The 23,814-nt window shown below is 45.3% G+C and overlaps 2 protein-coding genes across 2 annotated transcripts in view; one reads left to right on the top strand and one right to left on the bottom strand.

The window, feature by feature from the left end:
* Positions 1-23,814, top strand: part of LOC111865324 (angiotensin-converting enzyme) — a 127,511-nt gene that overhangs the window by 33,530 nt on the left and 70,167 nt on the right. The window lies entirely within an intron of this gene.
* On the bottom strand, positions 3,345-4,589 carry LOC117282390 (keratinocyte proline-rich protein-like). The gene has a single exon (XM_033751780.1). The coding sequence runs from the start codon at positions 4,553-4,555 to the stop codon at positions 3,515-3,517; it is 1,041 nt and encodes a 346-aa protein (XP_033607671.1). The 5' UTR covers positions 4,556-4,589; the 3' UTR covers positions 3,345-3,514.

Genomic DNA, 23,814 nt, shown 5'->3' with positions numbered 1-23,814 from the left:
AGCCCAATCGAGGTACAATCCAAGCAATTTCCGGGAGGGACTGAGGAAAAAACACGAAACATATTGTCACGTATTTGGGGTGTGAATATAGAATGGGTATGGATTGAATTGATCTGGCTCAGGATATGGACCGGTGGAGGGCTCTTATGAACACGATAATAAACCTCTGGATTCCATAAAATTCTGCGAAGTTCTTGAGTAGCTGCACAACTGGCAGCTTCACAAGAAGGATTCAGCGCCATGAAGTTGGCTAGTTAACATTTAGAGCTTCCAGGGATACGAATGTCCGTCTCGGGCAAGAACCAATCACAAACCTCCATGTACATGCCTAGCACAGGGACCCACGAAGAGTGTTGGATCTCAACGGATGTTGAGTATGAGGTAACTTCTGGGACATGACGCTGTCTAGTCGAGTAGAAGTTCACCAGTCTTGCTCTGAAGTATCGGTCAGCTTCCACAGGACTACACGGCGTCACATGCCAGCAGACAGTATTGACCGATTGGGAACATCAAGTCTGGACGGCGCTTGTTACGGTCGCACGAAGCCTATGGGGTCATAATCGCTTATCGCTTTCCTGGGGTAGAGTCCGTGTTCTATCGTTACTCATCGCACGCATGCGCACACACACGAAATTCTGCCAGCGTTTCGTGACGCTCAGCCTACGTCTGTCGACTGATACGAGAACATATAAAAGAGTTGATAAGAGGAACAAACAGATAAGTACCATGGATTTTGCAGCGATTCTAGCAAAGAGAGGTTAACCGTTCGGCACTTCATATGATACCCATTCAAGTCCTCTGTATTGCTGCTGGTCCTAGTCACCAGAGTCGTCGTGGTTTCGGCCCTAATCGGGAGTATATGTATATTTTTGTTCTTACTAAACTTTTACGTGTTTTGAAATGGGGCCCCCCCATACTGGAGAGTGACTCTGATTTCTCTTTCCCTCTGACTTGACTCCTAAATTGCTACTGGTCCTCGCCAGCACAGTCATTCTTTGTTCTGAGTCCCACGGGACTCATGATCATATTTTTCTACCTCACGGCTCTCGGAGCCTTGAGACCGACTCTCACAGGATAGAGAAAGAGAGCGAAAGAAAAAGTGGGGGCGGTAGTAACACACTACATTTGGGAGAAGGGGGGACAGCATGAAACTATAGCTCCAGTTCTGAAGGTTCCCAGGCAGTGCCCTCTCGTCCTTCTGGTAGAGTTAATGCATATGATCAGAATTAATTTGTATGATGTTGGAAGGGCTGCATTGCAGTGAATTTAACACTGGGTGTGAAACTTGGTCCCTGACATCAAGGTAGGAACACAGACCGAGGGTGTTCGAGAACAGGGTGTTGAGGAGAATATTTGGACCGAAGAGAGATGAAGTGACAGGAGGTTGGAGAAAACTGCATAATGAGGAGCTTCATAACTTGTACTCTTCTCCAAGTATGATTAGAATGAACAAGTCAAGAAGGATGAAGTGGGCAGGGAATGTAGCACGAACGGGGGGGGGGGAAGAGGAATGCATATAGGATATTGGTGGGAAAGCCAGAAGGAAAGAGACCACTGTGAAGACCAAGGCATAGGTGGGTGGAAAATATTAAAATGGATCTTAGAGAGATAGGATGGGATGGTATGGATTGGAGTGACGTGTCTCAGGATAGGGACCAGTGAACACGGTAATGAAACTTCGGGTTGCCTAAAAATGCTGGGAAGTTTTTGAGTGGCTGCACAACTGGCGGTTTCTCAAGAAGGGCTCAGCTCCATGAGAAAGTTGGAAGGGTTGCATTATAGTAAAATTTGATATAACACTGGGAGGGCTTCATGTGATGCATGCAGTGCATCGTCGAATTTTCTTACAAACTCGGCATTTGCTCTGTGACCGAGGAAATCCACGGAAAAACTTCACCGAGCTGGCCGGTAGCAGGACCTCCCGGATGCAAACTGACTTCTAGCCAGCAGTCCGGCATTAAATGCGCTTACCCGAACACCAGTCCCTTCCTGGCCGTTGCTTTATTTGACGTCGAAGTCAAAGTTACGTTGCGACCGACGGTCAGTCGGCCAGTCTGTCTCGGTGTCAAGTCACCCCCTCTGGGGCCCAACACCAGGTGTTGTTACTGCCAGACAGGTGCGGGTTTCTTAATGTGTGGCGCCATTTCTGAAGTGAGTGGTAACAAGCATTAATCGAAATGATTTTACCGTTCCAGAGGCTAAATATATAAAGCATTATACCTTCGTAAAAGCCACAGAGCTTTTAGTAAAGCCAGACAAAGCAGGAAGCAATGACTAACATAGACACCGGACATATTACATTTCAGCATTCTGTTGCATTTGGGGCGCTATTTTAAATTGTGAAGTGCTCGCCTGCAATGCAACAGAGTCAACCCCTTCTTAATAGACACTAAAATATATTTAATTCAATAAAAAATGTTTAATAACTGTGTACATTCCTTGTCACTGCTACATGTTTCGGCCGCACATGGGCCATCATCAGGCAACACACTGCACTGTACACTTTGCCCTCTGTGCCCTTAGGCACATCATTGTTTTTGCTGTTAATTTATTTCGTGGGATACTTCCGTACTACATTTTTTGGCGGCTACTCATCTGTTCCTCTTCAGTGTGTAGTTTACTTTAATTGTGTATCTAATGCTGTTTGTTCCCTGTGGCTAGATACACAACTAAAGTGGACACAGTAAAAAGGAATACTGAAAAGATAGGATCGAAACATCCTACGAAGCAAATTAACAAACAGAAACAGCCGAGGGTACTGAGGACAAAGTGTAGAGTGCAGTTGTCTCCCCCAGATAAGTGTTGCCTAATGATGGCCCATGTGCGGCGACTATGAAGAATGCCGTCGTGTAGATTTTGTGTGAACTGACGTTTCGGAGGAACGTATCACTTCCATCTTCAAGGTGAAAATCTCAAATATTATAGTGTTCCTCTAGGGCGAGGTTACTCATCGACATATTCGACTTGCGATACCTTGAAGATGGAGGCGATAATTCCTCCGAAACGTTGGTTCACCCAAGATCCACACAGCGCCACATCCCAGAAGACGGCATTCTTCTTCTGAGAAATATGTTCATGGTGTACAGTAAATATTGTATACTGTGGGCAAAATGTTCAGTTTCTTTAACGTTGAAGTATATGGTACATATATTAACCACTGTGCCTCAAAGGGTTAAACCAATGTTCTGTTTCTAAGACTTCGATTGTGCCCTGGTCTGCATACCGGACACAGTAGCATAGATCAGTCCCTAAATGTTGGCAGCGCTGCGTTGTGAGTAAGTGAAAGAATGAACACAACATATCGTGTTTGCGTGCAATCTTTATTGTACCATCCACAACTGACACAAATTAGGAAAGGGATAATTTAAGAATACAACTGTTTTAAAGTCAAATAAATTACAATACTGATCGGCAGTCAAATTACGTCCTCTAATTAACATATATCTGCAATGTTTCACATAAATAAATAATTCATTTACGAATACAATCATTTAAATTAGCGCAGGTGGCTTCATCAGAAGCCATTGTAACCAAGGCGAAAGATCGGACTCTGTTCCTTCAAGGCGTAGGGTAAGAGTCCAGGGAATTTTCCGGGCAACAGAGAGGTCACTGGTTCAGGGTAAATGCAGTCCTCAACATCAAGGAAAGAATAAGGTTCTGAGATTGCGACAGGCACTTCAGGGACAGGGCTTCCGAAACCAAAACGTCCGAAGGGTAAAGATGGCGCCAGCTTTCCTACTGGATATGTCTGAGACAGTGCGAGCGGGAGTGGTGTCTGAGGAATGCCAATAGGCAGTTCTACGGGGTAGGGCTCAGGAACCCGCACTTCAACTGGGTAGGGACGGTCAACGGGCACCTCGACAGGGACCTCAATAGGGATGTAGACGGGAACCTGCACAGGCACCTCGACGGGGTAGGGCTCAGGGACGGGGACTTTCCTGTCGACGTACACAGGGTAGGGCCTGTCTACTGGCACTTCCACAGTGAAAGGTTCAGGGACAGGGACTCGCACTTCAACTGGGTAGGGACGTTCCACGGGGACTTGCACTTCAAATGGAACTCGCTCGACGACAGGAAAAGGCCGGTCCACTACAACAGGGTAGGGGTGATCGACAGGGACTTCGACCTGAACAGGGTAGGGTTCAGGGACTCGAACTGGGACTCTGACAGGGTACGGTTGGGGCTGAGGCACGGGTACAGGGACTTCAACAGGGTAGGGGTGTTCAACACGGACTGGAACTTCCACAGGGTAGGGGCGATCAACTGGGACCTTGACTTCAACAGGGAAAGGTTCAGGAACAGGGATTTCTTTGAACACGGGATAAGGCCGGTCAACTGGAACAGGGAACTTGACACCAACGGGATAGGGCTCCGCAACTTTAACGGTCTCTTTGATGACCGGGGGAATCTCCTTCCGTGGGTAGAAGCCGCCCAGATGTTTGCCGCCGTGTCCAAGCCCATAGCCATGAGGGGGCAGACCACGTTTTGTGGGGCTGCTATCTGCGGGCGCTGAAACTGCCTCGGCCGTCTCTTCTGGGGCGAAGCCCTCCGGCATCACGTTGGCACACGCGATGGCGACCAAGGAGACGGTGAAGATGCACAACTGTGGTAAGAACACAAGGCGTAAGGGCAAGATGCAGACATGCTCATGAGATAATTGTCTTGTTGTGGTCTTCTCCGTATGGTTCTCACAATAAATAGCGACTGTTTCCCTAAACAGCATTAACCGGTTGGGCTTTGTAGCGGAGACGTAATGTGTTTCCTGTGAGGTACGAACTGAATTTGTATATATTATGCAGATGTTCGGAATAAAAAAAAAATGTTTAAGTGCTAGAAAGGAAAACTGCATAATGAGGAGCTTCAGAACTTGTACTCTTCTCGAAATATATTTAGAATGATCAAGTCAAGGAGTATGAGATGGACAGGGCATGTACCAGGAATGGGAGAGAAAAGGAATTCGTATAGGATATTGTTGGGAAATCCAGAAGGAAAGAGACCACCAGGAAGATCAATATGTATGTGGGTGGATAATATTAGAATGGATCTTAGAGATAGGATGAGTTGGTATGGACTGGACTGATCTGGCTGAGGATAGGGACCAGTGGAATGCTCTTGTGAACCTTCGAGTTTCATAAAATGTTATGAAGTTCTTGAGTAGCTGCACAATTCGCGGTTTCTGAAGAATGCCTCCGCTCCACGAAGTTAATTAGTGCTTGACGAATTTTAGATTTTGATAAGAGCGAAATTATAAATGTGCTGACGTGAAGCAGAATAAATTGAGATGGTCACTTCTCACTTACCAGAGTCCTCATATTGTGGCGAGCTGCACAGTGTACCGATTGGGACTGATAGTGACCGTAAAGGAACCGCTTGGCTTATATAGCAAAATGACGGTCTCCTCTTCAATGACACTTCATCACAATGCAGCAGATAATACACAGATTATTTTGCGATTCCCTGAGGTGAACGTGCCGCTACACAGTAAACACACAGACGCAGCAAGAAAGGCAGGAGACTTAGCTGCAAAACAAACTCGGCGCGTGCCAGCGCGCTTGGTGCAACCTGCGGACACGCATTCCAGAGAGTCACAACAAACACATGGATCTGTAAACTGTATCGTGCGAACAACAGCAAACAGTGCCTGCCATTTGTAATCAGATCGGAGATTCCAGATTTCAGGTCCTCGCGGTGATAACTACGGATATTACTGGGATAACTACGGATATTAATGCCATAACTGCGGATATTACTTGGATAACTACGGATACTGGTATAACTAGGGATATTACTGGGATAACTACGGATATTACTGGGATAACTACGGGTATTAATGCGATAACTGCGGATATTACTTGGATAACTACGGATACTGGTATAACTAGGGATATTAGTGGGATAACTACGGATATTACTGGGATAACTACAGACTTTATTGGGATAACAACAGATATTACTGCGATAACTAAAGATATTACTGGGATAACTACGGATATTACTGGTATAACTACGGATATTAGTGGGCTAACTACGGATATTACTGCGAAAACTACAGACTTTATTGGGATAACAACAGATATTACTGCGATAACTAAAGATATTACTGGGATAACTACGGATATTACTGCGATAACTGCGGAGATTAGTGGGATAACTATAGATATTAAAGAAATAACTACGGATATTACTGGGATAACTAAGGATATTACTGTCATGTCATGCCGTGTATTTGTTTTGCGAAGCAGGCAGTACCCAATCTACATAACGTCAAATGTTAGCAAGACACGTAACCAAGCGGTACTGTCCTTTACATTTTCCCGAAGGGGATGAGGATAACAATCAGTGTCTCGACCGAGTTTCAAACAGGGCACCTAAGAAGAGTCTAAAACGTCTTAGTTAACTCAAGTTGGTCTGTGATGCCGTGTAGTCTGGTCGTACGTTACCTACGATTCGGAGGAACATACCATCTCCAGTTCTCTACCCTGAACAAGGATGCAGCAATTAACGATTTAACGGAATGAGCCGCATCGCATCGCAGAATACAGAAAGCGTCAAGCCGCATGTTCAGAATAGGATAACAAAATCAGCGATATGATAGGTAGGACATGAAGTACGCATGAGCAGTATAATTATTACGCCACACAAATTTATTCGAGAAACGTCAAAGGACAGGCTCTTGTGAACACGGTAATGAAAGCTCGGGTAACATAATTCCTAACTAGTTGAGAGACTATTAACTCCTCAAGAGGAAATATATTCTGTGCAGTGAGTTATGCCTTAAAAGAACCAGTCACTTTGAACATCTAGGCTCAGATGGAAGATAATATTAAAATGGACCTTAAAGAACAAAGACAAAGATATAAATTATAGCATAAAGGTAAGTGAAAGTGAAAAATCATGGGAGAAAATGAAACACTCTTTATTGTGGGGTGGAAGAAAGGGCATAATTTTGTTAGAAGGTTCCCAGGCTTCGCCCGTTCGTCCTGCTGACAAAAGCAGTGTGAAAGTGAAGGCGTTAGGACGGTTAGAAGTAGTGGCTTGAGACAGGGGACGCGGAATTTTTCTTTTTCTCAATTAGTGTCGAATTGAGTAATTTTGAAAATACGTGTATATTTCGGGGCCCTTTAAAAGAGAGGTTTCATTTCGAAAAATGTAAATTTGGAGGACTCCATGAGAAGCAGACAGTAGCAACTGGGAAATCTGGAACAATCTCAGTCATTTGCTTAAAATCAGAGGAAAACCACGAGCACCTGTGTCGAGTTGGCTGGTCGCAGGACCTTCTGGATAGTACATACTGACATCTAGTGAGCAGTCCGACAAACAAAAATATATGGAAAGAACGTAAAGCTTCCTCTAAAATATGAACTGTTGTTGATCGTAAAAAAATCACCCTCATCCCTTAGGATAGAGGCAAGTGGCGGTCTCTTGTGACAAAAACAACAAACCTTGGGTTCCATAAGTGGGGGGAAATTTCGCGACAAGCTGACCTACTACTAGCTCCTCAAGAAGGACTTTGCTCCATGAAAGGAAGATTCCACTTCGAAGACGAAAGCAACCGAAAGTTGCTGTCCATGAGTTGCCTCTCCGACTTCGTATTCGGGAGGGATCGGATTCAAATCTTGGCCCGGAGACCTTCTATTCATGATTTTACTCTGTCTCTTCCGGAAACGCTGCAAAAGTACCTCAATATAAACTATGATCTCTCCCCTCCATGTTATTTTCAATTCATTACGGTTCTTGACATTTAAGCTATTGAGAGCGTCGTTAAATAAGCTATAAACAAACAAAACCTAGGCTTAGACGCGATGATAACATTAAAATTGACCTTAAGGATATAAAGTGGGAAGGTATGGAGTGGATTCATCTGGCTGTAAAAAGAGGCCACTGGTGGACCCTTGTGAATGTGGTAATGACTCTCAGGGTTTCACGAATTGACTGAGTCACCTGGCAAGTGACATTCTGTCCGGTGAAGGTAAAGCTATCCCTGTAACTGGTCGCGGAGACGCCTAGGGTTGTGAGACGTCGAGGCTCCCACATTTTCTAGAAAATCGGCTCACAGTTGGCGGTGAGGTTAAGTAAAGCTATCCCTGTAACAGACCGAGAAGTCCCATAGGGTTGTGAGACGTCGAGGCTTTCACATTTTCTAGACAATCGGCTCACAGATGACGGTGAGGTTAAGTAAAGCTGTTCCTGTAACAGGAAGTGGAGGCTCATAGAGTTGCGAGACGTCGAGGCTCCCACATTTTCTAGACAATCGGCTCACAGATGGCGGTGAGGTTAAGTAAAGCTATCCCTGTAACGGACAGTGGAGGACCATGGGGTTGTGAGACGTCGAGGCTCCCGCATTTTCTAGACAGTCGGCTCACAGATGGCGGTGAGGTTAAGTAAAGCTATCCCTGTAACGGACAGTGGAGGACCATGGGGTTGTGAGACGTCGAGGCTCCCACATTTTCTAGACTATGGGCTCACAGATGGCGGTGGGGTTAAGTAAAGCTATCCCTGCAACAGGCCGTGGATGTCCGTAGGGTTGCGAGACGTCGAGGTGTCCACATTTTTTAGACAACTAACTCACAGATGGCGGTGAGGTTAAGTAAAGCTATCCCTATAACAGGCCGTGGAGGCCCATAGGGTTGTGAGACGTCGAGGTTCCATCATCTTTTAGACGATCGGCTCACAGATGGTGGTGAGGTTGTCAGCCTTACGCGCCGACCGCCCTTTACCCCCAGGAAGATTCCTGGTACTCATTTGTTAGAGGCTGAGTCGAACCCGGGGCCGCAGTGCGGCTGGAAGCCCGCCGGACAGAAATCCAGGTGAATCAATAACAGTTAAACGCACTGTAAGATTAGGATGTTTCCATTAAGGACGGGGAACGTATTGAATAGCTGAGCAACCAGCAGCTTCTCAAGATTTATCACGCTCCCTCTATCGACAGACGTAAGAACGCTCTTATAAAAGAAGGCCTACCGGTATCGATGACTCAGCAGAACAAAGAGGAATATGTAATCCCAATCTGTCTGTCTGCCTGTTGAAATGATACCATATACGGCTTAATGTAAAATTGTATTATTATTATTATTATTTATTTATTTATTTCTCACGCGCGCAGGGTATATGAAATCGTGAAGGCATCTATGTCGAAATTCTGACGGATGTACACGCTCGCACATTTGAGAAGACGCGCTGTGGTGTGATACAGAATCTCCACTAAACTGGTGACAAAGTAATAAATTAATCATATATAAAATTTTAGATTACTATGCCGCTATCCATAGGCGAAAATTAGTATTGACCAGGTATTCGATTCGAATCTCGGCCAACACAAAATATCCCTAAATGTGTGGTTTTCCTCAGTCTTTCCATGTAAATTCTTGTAAAAGGTAAAGTTGTCCCTGTGCTTAACTAAGTAAGCCCTATGCCATGAAGGCGTGTGGGGGAGTGGATGTATAGAGCCACATTTTCTTCGCCTCGGCACTAGTTGGCGATGAGTGGTCAGCTTTACGCCCCTGCCGCTTTACCCCCGGGGAAAGTGCTCCTGCTGGGTGGACCCTAGAGCCGAACTGGACGATGTTGGTCGTCCAGCCCGTAGATAGTCACTATACCGACTGAGCTGCCCCGGCTCAAGTTCTGGTATTGTACCTAAATTAAATTATCACCGCTTCCTTCCAAATCCTTTCCAATTCATCATTTATCATTTTGCCATTCGACGCTATAGAGCCAGGGTACTGAAGTATCCTTAAACAACCCTCAGAAAATTACGGTGACACCGTATAATTTGGTAGTTAGGTACCCACGCTTCTGACAACCTAAATACGTCCATCTTCAAGGTACAAGACGAAGACGGCAAGTTCCCCAGAAACGCTGGCTCCTCCCTACCGAACTGTACGGAGTCACATTTCAGATGCCCATAATCTTCAATAATTCAGTGGAACAGAGTCCTTCTTGTGACACTAACAGGCGGTCAGCCAATCAAGAAACTATCTCTGCGGTCGCGGGTTCGAGTCCCGATGAGGTGATTTTTTTTTTCAATTAATCTAATCCTTCCAGGCGCACGAAGGCCTTGGGGGCGACAAAGTCTCTAACAGAAATGAGTACCAGGAATTTTCCTGGGCGTAAAAGACGCCCGGAGCGTAGGGCTGATCTCACCGCTATCTGTGAGCCGACTGTCTAGATAATGTGGGACCCTCAAGGTCTCACAACCCTATGGGCCTCCATGACCTGTTACGAGGGATAGCTATACGATACCTTACCATTCGACGCTATGAGCTACTGGCAGCGTCATGAAGTAATCGAAAAAATATTCTCAGCCTCTTTCATGGCACCCGAAGGTTCGTGCCCGTACCCACAAGAGGCCGGAACCGACGCCTGTCCTGGGCTACATGCACATTCTGCTGATCGCGCAGGCGCAGTCAAGGTCGCCTCTCCTCGCATCACGTACTCAGTGACCTTGCAGACCCTGCACTGCTCTGCAATGTACACTGAACTCATGACGTCATCATCCGCAACAGTTGGCGTGCGGACTTGCAAAAACGTATTTACGTTTCTCTTAACGACACAATATCAGCAAATGACATCGTATACCGTTCAACGGCAGGATGATAGATCGATGAATTGGTAAGGATGTGGAAGGAAGTGGTCATGGCTTAATTTCAGGTACTATCCCAGTATCTGCCTGGATGTGCTGCGGCGAAGCATCGAACTTGGCTTAAAGCTGCGGCAAAATGCTGAAGCTGTGTTTGTCTGGACGTGAATCTTTTGCGCTCACTTCGGTTCACGAAGTTACCTTAACGCCGTGCGCATGTTGAGGCGCAGGCAGCGCAGGTGAAGCAGGGAAGCACAGCGCAGGTTTCTGCGTCTTAGGCCGTGCGCATGTTGAGGCGCAGTCAGCGCAGGTGAAGCAGGGCAGCGCAGCGCAGGTTTCTGCGATGCAGTTTCTGCTTCACCCTGCTCTGCGCATCAACTTGCGCGTTGTATTTATATCTTTACTCCTCTGCTACACGCAGTGTTAATGACGCAGATTCCTGCTCACAGTTGACCCCGTGCAAGGAAGATGAGTGAAGAACTACGAACCGAAGCTGTGGGCCGAAGGAAGATTTTATATGATATAAGCGATCCGGATTATATGAAGACTAAATTGAGGGCGGAGAAGTGGAATGTCATCGCAAAGGAAATTAATTTAAACAATATACGCTCTTTCCATAGATTTTGTCCTTAGGGCCACGTACGCCAAGATCTCCGTTTCGAACTGATCGTCTGAATCAGATTCATAACTTAAATCAAGTATCAGGAGTTCTGCCATATTTCAACGATAACAACTATGTGCTTCACACTTTCCTCACGCTGTGAACGTGCGCTGGTACTGCGCAGTCTTTCCCTCCGCTGCCTGAGCCTCAACATGCGCCCGGCCTAAGTATGTTACAGTGTTTCGGCGTGCAAAAGCTGCCACTGTGAGGGTGACATTAGTAGCAACAGTCTGGATTATATGGCTGTCTATTTGTTATCGCTTTAATCTATTACATAAAAGTGCAGGGAGATCCCAGCCATTGCTACTAATCTTTAAAATTTAAAATAAAACCTCTCATTAAAATGGCAGCCAATAACTTCAACACGGGACAGATCAAACTTACTGAAGGACATAGCTTTAGTTTATGGTTTATACAGGGACGGAGATATAACTCGGACTACAGAGCGCCCAGAAGCAGAACAGGTTGTGAATAATGAATTGAAAAGGATATGGAAAGAAGTGGTGGCAGATATTTTCTTGCATGGAATGAAACGAGGAACGCAGAACAAAACAAAAAACAAACTCCGTGGTTTTGGTCCGCAAGCGAACTATACCGACTGAGCGACCGCAGCTTGTCGGCGATGTTAGTGCCAACTTTAGTGGATAGAGGGTGCCGCATGGTAAACGCAACGAATCCCCACGGCCGTTTATTTACAACGCAGAAATCACATACAATAGCAGAGCTTACTCACTGACTGTTACGATTGGTGAAAAGTTGTGTAAATAGCACACAACTTAGGCTGTTGAATACTGCTGCAGAAATACTGAGGCTAGGTTTACAGCTCGGTGGTTACTATATGTACCTTACTTACTTACTTATGGAGCCGAGCCCTTCTTGAGGAGCCGCCAATTCTGCAGCTACTCAGGAATTACCCAGCATTTTATGGAACCCGAAGGTTCATTACCGTGTTCACAAGAGTCCACCACTGGTCCCTATCCTTAGCCAGATCAATCCAAGCCATACACATCCCATCCCATCCTATCTCTCTAAGATCCATTTTAATATTGTTCACCCACCTACGCCTTGGTCTTCCCTGTTGTCCTTTCTTCTGGCTTTACCACCAATATCCTACATGCATTCCTCGTATCCCCCATTCGTGCTACATGCACTGCCCACCTCATCCTCCTTGACTTGATCATTCTAATTATAGTTGGAGAAGAGTACAAGTTATGACGCTCCTCATTATGCAGTCTTCTCCAACCTCCCGTCACTTCATCTCTCTTCGCCCAACCCCCAAGCTGGAGGACCCCCTTCTCGGCTGTTCGCGACTGCTTATTCAATATATTCGCAGCTTCCCTCCCTCCTGCTTTAATATACCAACATTCTTGCATTCTGTCCACAAAGTGTATTTATGTGAGTCTGAGTTTTATGTTACGACCGACGGTCAGTCGGTCAGACAATCAGTCTATCTTGGAATAATTCACCCATCTGGGGCTTACGACCAGATCCGGGTTTCGGTTTTTACTGTGAAACTGGAGGCATTTTTTCCCACCGAAACGTTAGTAACTATCTAGAAGAGTACACGTAGTCATGACCCAAATATAATTATCTGAATAGACATATTTCTCTTTAAATACTGGTTTTCTTGAAATAAATCAAATAATACTGACTTTCACGAAAGACAAGCCCTAAAAACCAATTGACCTGTATCATTTTCAATAAACAGAAAAACGCGTGTAATTAGGAGCCGGGATAGCTCAGTCGGTATAGCGACTGGCTGTGGGCTGCACGTGAGGAGCCGGGATANATAGTGAATAGAATATCAAGAGAACAAGAGAGAGAACTCATTACTACTTGCATGGCATGCTACCATATTGACTCTGAGGGTAATTTTCGAAGAAAATATTATGAGCTTTATGGACTGCATCCTGTTGTGTGTTCAGTAATTATGCGAATTGGACTGTCAAAAAACAAAAGGAAAGCATACCATCAAGGTGGAGACAAAAGAGTTATCAAGGAATTAGTCTCTAGATTCCAACCACTGCGGCCTGGGTTCTAGCCGGTGTCTGGTCATGTGGGATTTGTGATAGGCAAAGTGGCGCTGGGATAGGTTTTCTCCGAGTACTTTGGTTTACCCTGCTAATTTTCATTCCACCAATTGCTCCACAATCACCATCATCTCTCATCTGGCGCTGGTACAATAGGCCAGTAGTGGCCGCAGTACATGGGACTCAGTCCCACCCCACTGAGAATAGTAAAAAATACTTGTTTATTTACACCTGCTTACATTAAGAGAGTAAGAGACACTGCAGCATCTATTTAGTTTACATCTTGAAGTCATCCTTCTTTTGTTTTGCTGATGGTCCAATTCTCATGGAAATATTATGATTTACACGGAAGTGCTAAGAATATTTGAATTAAAATATTATTTCAGAATATTAAAATGTATTACATTTGTGGGTTTATAAGCAGTAGTGAGCGAAAGCGCTGCATGTAATTTAAATTTATTACATGTCAACACTTTTACATATACATCTGTGTTGTAACATTTCACGTCAAGGATTCATTTTAANGTATAGCGACTGGCTGTGGGCTGGACGTGAGGAGCCGGGATAGCGCAGTCAGTATAGCGGTTGGCTACTTGCTGGACGTGAGGAGCCTGAATAGCGCAGTCAGCATAGCGACTGGCTACGGGCTGGACGTGAGGAGCCGGGATAGCGCAGTCAGTACAGCGACTGGCTACGGGCTGGACGTCCGAGCAGTCGGAATTCGAGTCCCGATAGGGTCAAGAATTTTCTCTTCTCCACGTCATTCAGACCGGCTCTGGGGCCTACCCAGCCTCCTGTCAAAGGGGTACAGGGAACTCTTTCCCTGGGGTGTGAAGAAACCGGGGCGTGAAGCTGTTTACTCACCTCCAGATAGTGCCGAGGTCAAGAAAACGTGGATCTATACATCCAGTCGCCCACACGCCTTCATGGCGTAGTGCTTAGTTAGTTAAGCACAGGGACATCTTTGTCTTTTTATTTGATAAAATTGATATAGCGAAGAGGGGGCTTGTATCTCAGTGCCGAGAGTGTTGGAACAAGCAAAAGTACCGGTTTTCGAAGCTTCGGAGAGGTATGCTGCCGACATCTTCAGGGTTGAAATTTGTAGCGTGAGCATAACCACATCCATTCCTCATCCTACAGATGTCCACTCTGAAGATGATGGAATAATGATCCTCTGAAATTGCAGCAGCCTTCTACCAGACTATACGGTGGACAGAACATGAAGCAAGACGAAGCTTGCAAATTCTCTTAATATATGACGAATAACTTTGTCTTAGATCTGAGGCTTTTACATTGGAGAAAATTCATATAGGTCTTACTGTTTATGACGCCGTGTTAACTGGTAAATGGTTACTGTGAAGACGAATGCATCGTATTCTCCGAGCTTACCACACTACACGGCGTTATGAAACAGACGACCGCAATATTAAGCCTTTGTGTCCACAGGACACAGAAGGTTTTAAGTCAGCCGCGACTTAAATTGTTAATTAATAATAATAATAATAATAATAATAATAATAATAGTCATGTATGTTGTATTTTTATTCATTACTCAGTTTACATAATGGAGGTAATTACAGTTATGTCATGTACTGACGTTAGAAATGTTTCGTACTTTATTACGGACATCCGTTCACAGGGGGACAACAGAAGCAGGTGATTAAACAACCAAATTTATTTGGCTAGCTTATATAGTTTGTGAAACCCTTGATTATTTTACAAATACTAATAAGCAGTGTAGTATCTCTACTAATATTTTGGTATTTCTATCTCAACATGAGATAGAATCACGTGACCAACGTCAAGACGTCATCGCTCCATTTCAGTTTAGAGTTGGGTTCTTCTTCCTGAAGAACACAAATACAAATACAGCCACATATATCAATACTTGTAATATATATTTGTCATAAATAAATAAATATATAAGTTATTAAATACTACTGAACTAATTAATACTAAAGATGGAGAACATGAGGATGAGACTTATAAGCAAAGTCTGGGTAAAAGAACCCATCCTCTTCGACAGAATACGCAAAAGGGTTTACATGAGAGGGATAATAGGTTGGCCCTTCGAGGTCATAATGGCCAATCTTCTCAATAGCATAGGGAACCACTTTCTCTACATCGACACCAAATGACTGGTAATTGGGATTGCTGTAATACTTATCAACTTCGATTCCAAAATTTCTTTCTATATTGTATGGTACGACTTTTTCAAACGAATGTGGAGTGAATGCATTTGGATACAGCTGGGGTGCAAATGCAGGGGAAGCCAAATAATCAAGGTGGTAAGGCAAAGGCGTGTCAATTTCTAAAGGACACGCGATCTCTTTCTCAACTGCTAGTGCCAAGTGTTGCGGTGCGTGGACAGGATAAGGGACTGGGACCTCTACTGTATACGGTTCGGGGACAAGGACCTCTTTCTCGACAAGGACTGGGTATGGCTGCGGGGTGGGAACTGGAACCCGTACTTCTACGGAGTAGGGTTCTGGTATGGGAATTTTCTTCTCGACAACAACAGGGTATGGATCAGGGACAGGAACTGGCACCTCCACTGGGTAAGGCCGGTCAACAGGCCACTCCACTTCAACTGGGAAAGGCTTGGGCACGTAAACTGGGTAAGGTACTTTGACCTCTACTGGATATGGTTCTGGAATGGGGACCTTGGTTTCTATGTAGACGGGATAGGGTTTAGGCTCAGGGATAGGGACTTCAACTTCTATAGGGTAAGGGCGGTCAACAGGGACCTGAATGTAGACGGGATAGGGATCAGGATATGGGACCTTAACTTCAATGGGGTATGGACGGTCAACAGGAACCTTAACTTGTACAGGGTAAGGTTCAGGGACTGGTACCTGGGTCTCGACAACCACTGGGTAAGGATTATCGACCGGGACCTTCACTTCCACAGGGTAAGGCTCTGGAACGGGGACCTTAACAGGGAAAGGGTAGAGCTGAGGTTCAGGGACCGGTACTTTAACTTCCACGGGATATGGCCGGTCAACAGGTACTGGGACGTGTACAGGGTAAGGTCTGTCTACTGGAAGAGCCACCTCCACGGGATAGGGATCAGGAACAGGGACTTCCTTCTCTACATAGACAGGGTAGGGACGGTCCACAGGTACCTCAACTTCAACGTAGTAGGGCTCGGGGTAAGGCACGTTGACGTGAACGGGATACGGCTCAGAAACAGGGACCTTAACTTCAACAGGGTAGGGCTGAGGCTCTGGAACTAGCACAGGGACGTGCACTGGGTATGGACGGTCTACAGGGACCTGCACCTCAACGGGATATGGTTCTGGAACTGGCACCTTCACTTCAACAGGGTATGGCTTCTCTACAGGGACCGCAACTTCAACCAGATATGGAGAAGGTACAGGGATATTCACTTCCACCGGGTAGGGACGATCAACTGGGACCTTGACTTCCACTGGGTACGGTTCTGGAATAGGGACTTTTACTTCAACGGGATATGGTTCAGGTACGGGAACTTTCTCTTTAACAACAACTGTCTGAGGCTCAGGGACTGGAACGGGAACCTCAACAAGGTACGGCTTAGGCACAGGTATCTGGACCTCTACCGGGTAAGGTTTGTCAACGAAGACCTCTACTTCTACAGGGTATGGCTGAGGGACTGGGTATGGATGAGGGACTTGCACTTCTACGGGATAGGGTCTGTCCACTGGCACTTGGATCTCAACAGGATATGGATCAGGGACTGGTACAGGGATTTCAATTGGAAACGGTATCTTCTTTTCCACTGGGAATGGCACGGGGTACGGTTGAGCCACCGGAACCTCAACGTACACGTCCTTCTCTACAGGATAGGGCACAAGAACGTCCTTGCGGACCTCGAAGGGAACTAGCACTTCCTTCTCCACAGGGTAAGGAACTGGCTTCTCGATCAAGACATTGTGCTCAACTCTGTACGGAACTAACACTTCGTGCTCGGTCGGAACTGGCACTAAGACTTCCTTCTCGACGGAAACTGGTACAGGCTTCTCTACGAACAATTCTTTCTCCTTTACGATGGGCACTATTCGATCCCTTTCTGCAGAAAACTGTAGTATTTCCCTCTGTGGGATTGGCACAGGCTTGTCGACTATGTCCACATGCCCGCCTCCTGGAAGAAACACAGGAGCTACACCAGGGGGCAGGTGAAAACCGGCACCGCCAGCGAAGTGGTGTCCTCCAATCACGTGACCCACGCCACCGTGCAGATGTTCTCCATGAAAGTGACCTCCTGTTACGGGACCTAGGCCACCGTGTAGATGTTCTGCCAGAAAGTGACCTCCCCCGATGAAATGATCGTCGCCAATTGCATGAATACCGGCAGAGAACTTGTCCCCGTGAAACTCTTTCACTATCTGCCCCCCATCGCCAAAAGCGACGAGTGCCAAAGTGAAAAGCTAAGGAAAGAAAATGCATAGAATTAGTTCTTCGAGGCACAATGCGTGCTATATGTACAGCACAACACTTAAAAACACCGCGTATTTTGATGGAATATGGCATTTATGAGTTTCTCATGATACCACATCCGTCTGGAGACGCAGTGTGTTTTCTGTGATGTAGGAATTATACTCGTATTTCTAAATTGTGTTTAGAAGAGTTCCATGCTTAAACGAGTTAACATAGCAAGGGAAAGAAAGCGCGACTCCGCTGCTGACCTGTAGGTGACAATTCCACTCAGCCCTCATTTCGGGTCAGCTTCACGCTCTGACCGCTTTACCTCAGCATAAAAGATTCTCTATAATCACAAAAGTGCGAAGTGGGCCCAAGAACAGAGCACAAGAATCCCTGCAACTGCAACGAATCGGGAATTCTTGTCATTCGGCCTGTATTGAGACATCTAGCTGACTCCTGAAGACTTACACCGTGTGTCCAGGATGCGTTGGGACTCATTTCTTTTTTGCCCTGCAATGCCATCTGTTGGCGAGTTGTGGCGTTAAGATTCTTGAAGTTTCAGCTGTGGCTGTCTATAATTTGAAAGCGCAAGCATCGCTGCATCATGTGTTCTGACCTTGAATGTAACAGTACTGTTCTGACGCTCGTCAGAAAATGGCGGCTGAACAGAGAGCCAACATCAAATTTTCTTTGAAGTTAGGCAAAACAGCTGGAGAACCGTACGAAATGATGAAAAGTGTATACGGTAGTGATTGTTTGAGTAGCTCGAACATTTTTCGATGGTATGCTGTATTTCGTGATGGCAGGGAGGACATTGAAGACGCTCCACGTGCATAAAAGCCGAGAACAAGTAGCACTGAAGAAAATGCGAAAAAGTGACCGAAATCCTTGCACCAGACAGATGTGTTTCTGCAAGATTCTTCGAGGACCTTTTGGGAATACCAAAAAGTACTGTGCATCAAATTCTGACCGAGGATTTGGGCAAGCGGAAGGTTTGTGCGCGGTTTGTACCGCACGCGCTGTCAGGCGATGAAACACATGCCAGAGTGGAACACTGGAAAGGCATGTTACGGTCGGCCCAAAGTGATACAAAATTTACAAAATCTATTGTTACTGGTGACGAGACATGGCGTTCTCAATATGAGCCTCTCACAAAGCGGCACAGTGCAGCGTGGTTGAGCCCAAAGAAGCCGAAACCAAAGAAAGTGCGCATGCAAAAGAGTCGAGTAAAGACACTACTAACCGTTTTCCTCGATTCCAAATGAACCATTCACAAGGAATTTCTGGCAGAAGGTGAAACAGTGAATTCTGATTATTATCTTGGAGTCCTCAATCGTTTGTGGGCGAGAATTCTTCGAATTCGACCTGAGTATCAAGAGAAAGGTTCCTGGTCGCTCCTCCATGACAATGCCCCACCCCATAAATCGAAGATCGTGCGCGATTTTTTGGCTAGAAAAGGGATCACAGTCCTTGATCCTCCTGCGTTTCCTGTGAGGTACGAACTGAGCTCTGCATTCTGCTCACACAGTGTATTTGTGTGTTCCGAATTGTTCTCACAATAAACAGCGACTGTTTCCCTAAACAGCATTAACCGGTTGGGCTTTGTAGCGTAGACGTAAAGTGTTTCCTGTGAGGTACGGACTGAACTCTGCATCCTGCCCACACAGTGTATTTGTGTGTTCCGTATGGTTCTCACAATAAACAGAATTAACCGGTTGGGCTTTGTAGCGGAGACGTAATACGTTTCCTGTAAGGTACGTACTGAACGCTGCATTCTGCACACACAGTGTGTTTATGTGTTCCGTATGGTTCTCACAATAAACAGCGATTGTTTCCCTAAACAGCATTAACCGGTTGGGCTTTGTAGTGGAGACGTAATGTGTTTCCTGTGAGGTGCGAACTGAACTCTGCATTCTGACCATACAGTGTATTTGTGTGTTCCGTATGGTTCTCACAATAAACAGCGATTATTTCCCTAAACAGCATTAACTGGTTAGACTTTGTTATGGAGACATAATGTGTTTTCTGTGAGGTGAGAACTGGACTCTGCATTCTGCCCACACAGTGTATTTATGTGTTCCGTATGGTTCTCATAATAAACAGCGATTGTTTCCCTAAACACCATTAACCGGTTGGGCTTTGTAGTGGAGACATAATGTGTTTCCTGTGAGGTGCGAACTGAACTTCTGCCCACACAGTGTATTTATGTGTTCCGTATGGTTCTCACAATAAACAGCGATTGTGTACCTAAACAGCATTAACCGGTTGGGCTTTGTTATGGAGACATAATGTGTTTCCTGTGAGGTGCGAACTGAGTGCTTAAATACTACTCACATAAATTTCAGGCTGCAAAAAGTTGAGGGCATTATGTGAACATTTTACCTGAATGGACCGAAGCAAACTATAAATGACCCGGTCAGGATAGCTGATTTCCGCGCTGAGATTTGAACAGGAGACTTTCTGAACATGAGATTGTGATCTAAGAAGAAATACTTCTAAACACGCTCACCCTTCTCAAGGAAATACTGGAAAAACCTAAATGCATCAAACATGAACGTCAGACGTGAATGAAAACAATTTTAATTACTGTGACGGTAAATATAGGCCCAATAATATGAGCCACACAGGGGCCACAGCGCACTACATTAGGCAGTTGTGTTCTGGGTCGCAGCGCTTCCAACTTACCAACAGCTTCATTCCCGCTCGCTCGGAAGACCAATCCTATCGGATGCTTCTTCTCCAAATGCTGACCACTGAAGGTTACGGATACGCTTTATATTGCATCGTCCCGACAACAGAACCAAACTTTTCGTCATCACATTGATACACGCATAAAACGAAATACATAAATGCTTCTCTTCATGTAAGTACGTGAGCTTTCTTTAAACACAAAATAAACAGGTACGTTCAACTTTCCGCGTCGCTTTCAAAACAATAGCACACTGTCTCCAAGGTTACTAATTGGAATTCAGTCCTGAAACAACAATTCTTCTAATTACAGAACTGTCTCCTGTCCCTAATTCCGTTGCTGTCTGCACGATTTGACGCCCTGAAGTTGTAAAAAGTAAACCTATCCCTGTAACAGATTGTGGAGGCCCTTAGGGTTGTGAGACGTCTAGGTTCCCGTACTTTCTAGACAATTGCCTCACAAATGACGGTGAGGTTAAGTAAGATATCCCTGTAACAGACTGTCGAGGCTCCCACATTTTCTAGACAGTCTCCTCACAGATGTCAGTGAGGTTAAGGCTGGAGCCACACGAGCGCACAAAATGCGTCCGTTGTAACGAACGTACTTTATGACGGATGTTGCTGAGAACAACACACAGTTGCAGAATGCGGTGCGTAGTTTTTTTTTTTTGTCTGCAATGGAGCCAGAAGAAACCGTAGCATTCGCCTTTCTTGTTTATTTTTACAAGGGACGTCACGCCGTTCGTTACAACGGGCGCATTATGTGCGTTCGTGTGGCCCAAGCCTAAGTAAAGCTATCCCTGTAACAGGCCGTGGAGGCCCATAGGGTTGTGAGACGTTGACGCTCCCACATTTTCTAGATAGTCGACTCACAGATGGCAGTGAAGTTAAGTAAAGCTATCCCTGTAACAGTCCGTGGAGGCCCATAGGGTTGTGAGACGTTGACGCTCCCACATTTTCTAGATAGTCGCCTCACAGATGTCGGTGAGCTTAAGTAAAGCTGTCCCTGTAACAGGCAGTGGAGGCACATAGGGTTGTGAGACGTAGAGGCTCCCTCATTTTCTCTAGATAATCGCCTCACAGATGGCGGTGAGGTTAAGTAAAGCTATCCCTGTAATAGGCCGTGGAGGCCCATAAGGTTGTGAGACGTCGAAGCTACCACATTTGCTACACAATCGGCTCACAGATGGCAGTGAGGTTAAGTAAAGATAGCCCTGTAACAGGCCGTGTAAGCCCACAGGGTTATGACACGTCGAGACTCCCACATTTTCTCGACAATTGGCTCACAGGTGGCGGTGAGGTTGTCAGCCTTACGCGTTGACCGCACTTTACCCCCAGGAAGATTCCTGGTACTCATTTCTGTTAGAGGCTGAGTCGATCCCACGGTCATAATTCGACTTGAAGAATTATGTCAATTGAAAAATCCAATGACATTATCGCGAATCAAACCCACGACTTTCCGGCTTGTAGTACATTTCCTCAACCAGACACAGAAGACTTTATGTGTCCTGTAGTTACAGTGATATTTATAGTGTGTAAACCAATAATGCTCTTGTAGTTACTTGTAGTTACGACTTGTGTGTATAAGTGGTCAATAAATCCATTTACTAATCCAAACCCCGTCTACAGTCACTGTAACACGTGATATCTTCCTATTTTCGCCTAGGTGTTCTAACTGGTCACGTTGCTTGAGGTAGCGTCGAAGAAATCTGTATGGATTTTCTTTTTTTTTTTTCCTTGCGTGCTACATGACCTGTCCATGCCATTATGCGCCCCAGTGGACAGTTTCCGCCCCCCCACACTTTCTTAGGTCGTTATAACGCACAAAATATGATTACGTATGATTGTGAATTTTTAGAGATGTTGAGCCTCTAAGAAGGTTTGTAGTTAAAACTTTTCACACATTTATTACACACTATCTGCAATAAATGTATCTGTTCAATAAATACTGGCTCCGTGAATGAGTTGCGCCCAGTGGCATAATTTATATATTCTTTTTTTTTTGGTTCAGTTAGGTATAATTCTAATTCTTGTATTGGGGTTTTACTCAGGTCTGTTAGATTTAGGACGGTGTATCTTTTCAGTCTGTGTGTAGTTTCGCTACTACCCAGTAAGTTCACTGCTAGTGCATTTGTGTGGTTTACTGATTTTCTTAAGTATTTGGTATTCCACTTTTTCATTCATGAAAAATATTTGAAAAAAAAAAAAAAAGAATTACAATATAAAATCATTGGGGCAGGCGGTAGTGTAGTTGGTTGAGGTACTATACTATAAGCCGGAAGGTCGCGGATTCGAGTTACGATGAGGTAGATTTTTCAGTTTACCTAATCCTCCCAGCCGCAATATGGCCATGGGATCGACTCAGCCTCTAACAGAAATGAGTACCAGGAATCTTCCTGGGGGTAAAGGGCGGTCGGCGCGTAAGGCTGACAACCTCACCGCCATCTGTGACCTGACTGTCTAGAAAATGTGGAAACTTCGACGTCTCACAACCCTATGGGCCTCCACAGCCTGTTACATGAATAGCTTTACTTAACCTCACCGCCATCTGTGAGCCGACTGTCTAGAAAATGTGGAAACTTCGACGTCTCACAACCCTATGGACCTCCAAGGATTGTTACATGGATATATTTTATTTCCACTTTACCCCTATATTTTACTGGAGAATCTGAGGTAAACCAGGAAAATCATCAGGCTAATCAGTGCCTCCTAATGGCTGGAAGTCAACAGGCGTTTGACGCTTCCAAAATCACGAACACGTCGATGGATATATTAATCAGTCTTTGGGCACATCTATGAGCCCCTTTCCCCCGCCTTTTGATCATGTCCCATGAACCCTGACAGTCATTACCCAAGGACGAACAGGGTCGCCAACCTTTCGCCCTCAATATGATAACCAGATCCTATGTCATTAGAGTTTACACACACACACACACACACGGCGTGTAAAATTCCGATTCGAAATTGTTTTCCTGTAAGACTGAAGGAAGTGCTCGCCTTCAAGCAAAATAATTGTGTTAACTGTGTACACCCAGAGCTGGTCAACATTTCAGCTGTAAACTAACAGAACGTGTATAAGGGAATTCATTGAGACGTTTACGCAATTCGTGGTGCTCTTCATTTTTCATTTGTTTGCAACAACAGAGACCTGATAGCGCTTTCTCCTTCGTGTGCATTACACTGCATACCTGCAGTTCAAGTGAACTGTTCATGACATGTCACTGCAATGTGAGGTTCACATTCACACAAACAAGTGTGCCGGTCACGGTATGCACTGCCTTCGCTCGCTCGGAAGCCGGCATAGTGAGTTCGAATCCCACACAAGGCATGAATGTTCAGTATGTGTGTTCTGTGTTTACGTTAGAGGCCTAACGACGAGCTGATCACTCGTCCAAGGAGTCCTGTCGTCTGTAAAATGATCAAGAAAGTGAAATTCAGAGGCCAGAGCCTGGAGG

This window comes from Cryptotermes secundus, unplaced genomic scaffold (genome assembly GCF_002891405.2).
Source record: "Cryptotermes secundus unplaced genomic scaffold, Csec_1.0 scaffold17, whole genome shotgun sequence".
NCBI lineage: Eukaryota > Metazoa > Arthropoda > Insecta > Blattodea > Kalotermitidae > Cryptotermes > Cryptotermes secundus.
This window is presented reverse-complemented; position numbering and strand designations above follow the sequence as displayed.

Excerpts from the sequence above, each read along its gene's own strand:
- LOC117282390 (XM_033751780.1), bottom strand. The coding sequence starts at position 4,555 with ATGCCGGAGGGCTTCGCCCCAGAAGAGACGGCCGAGGCAGTTTCAGCG.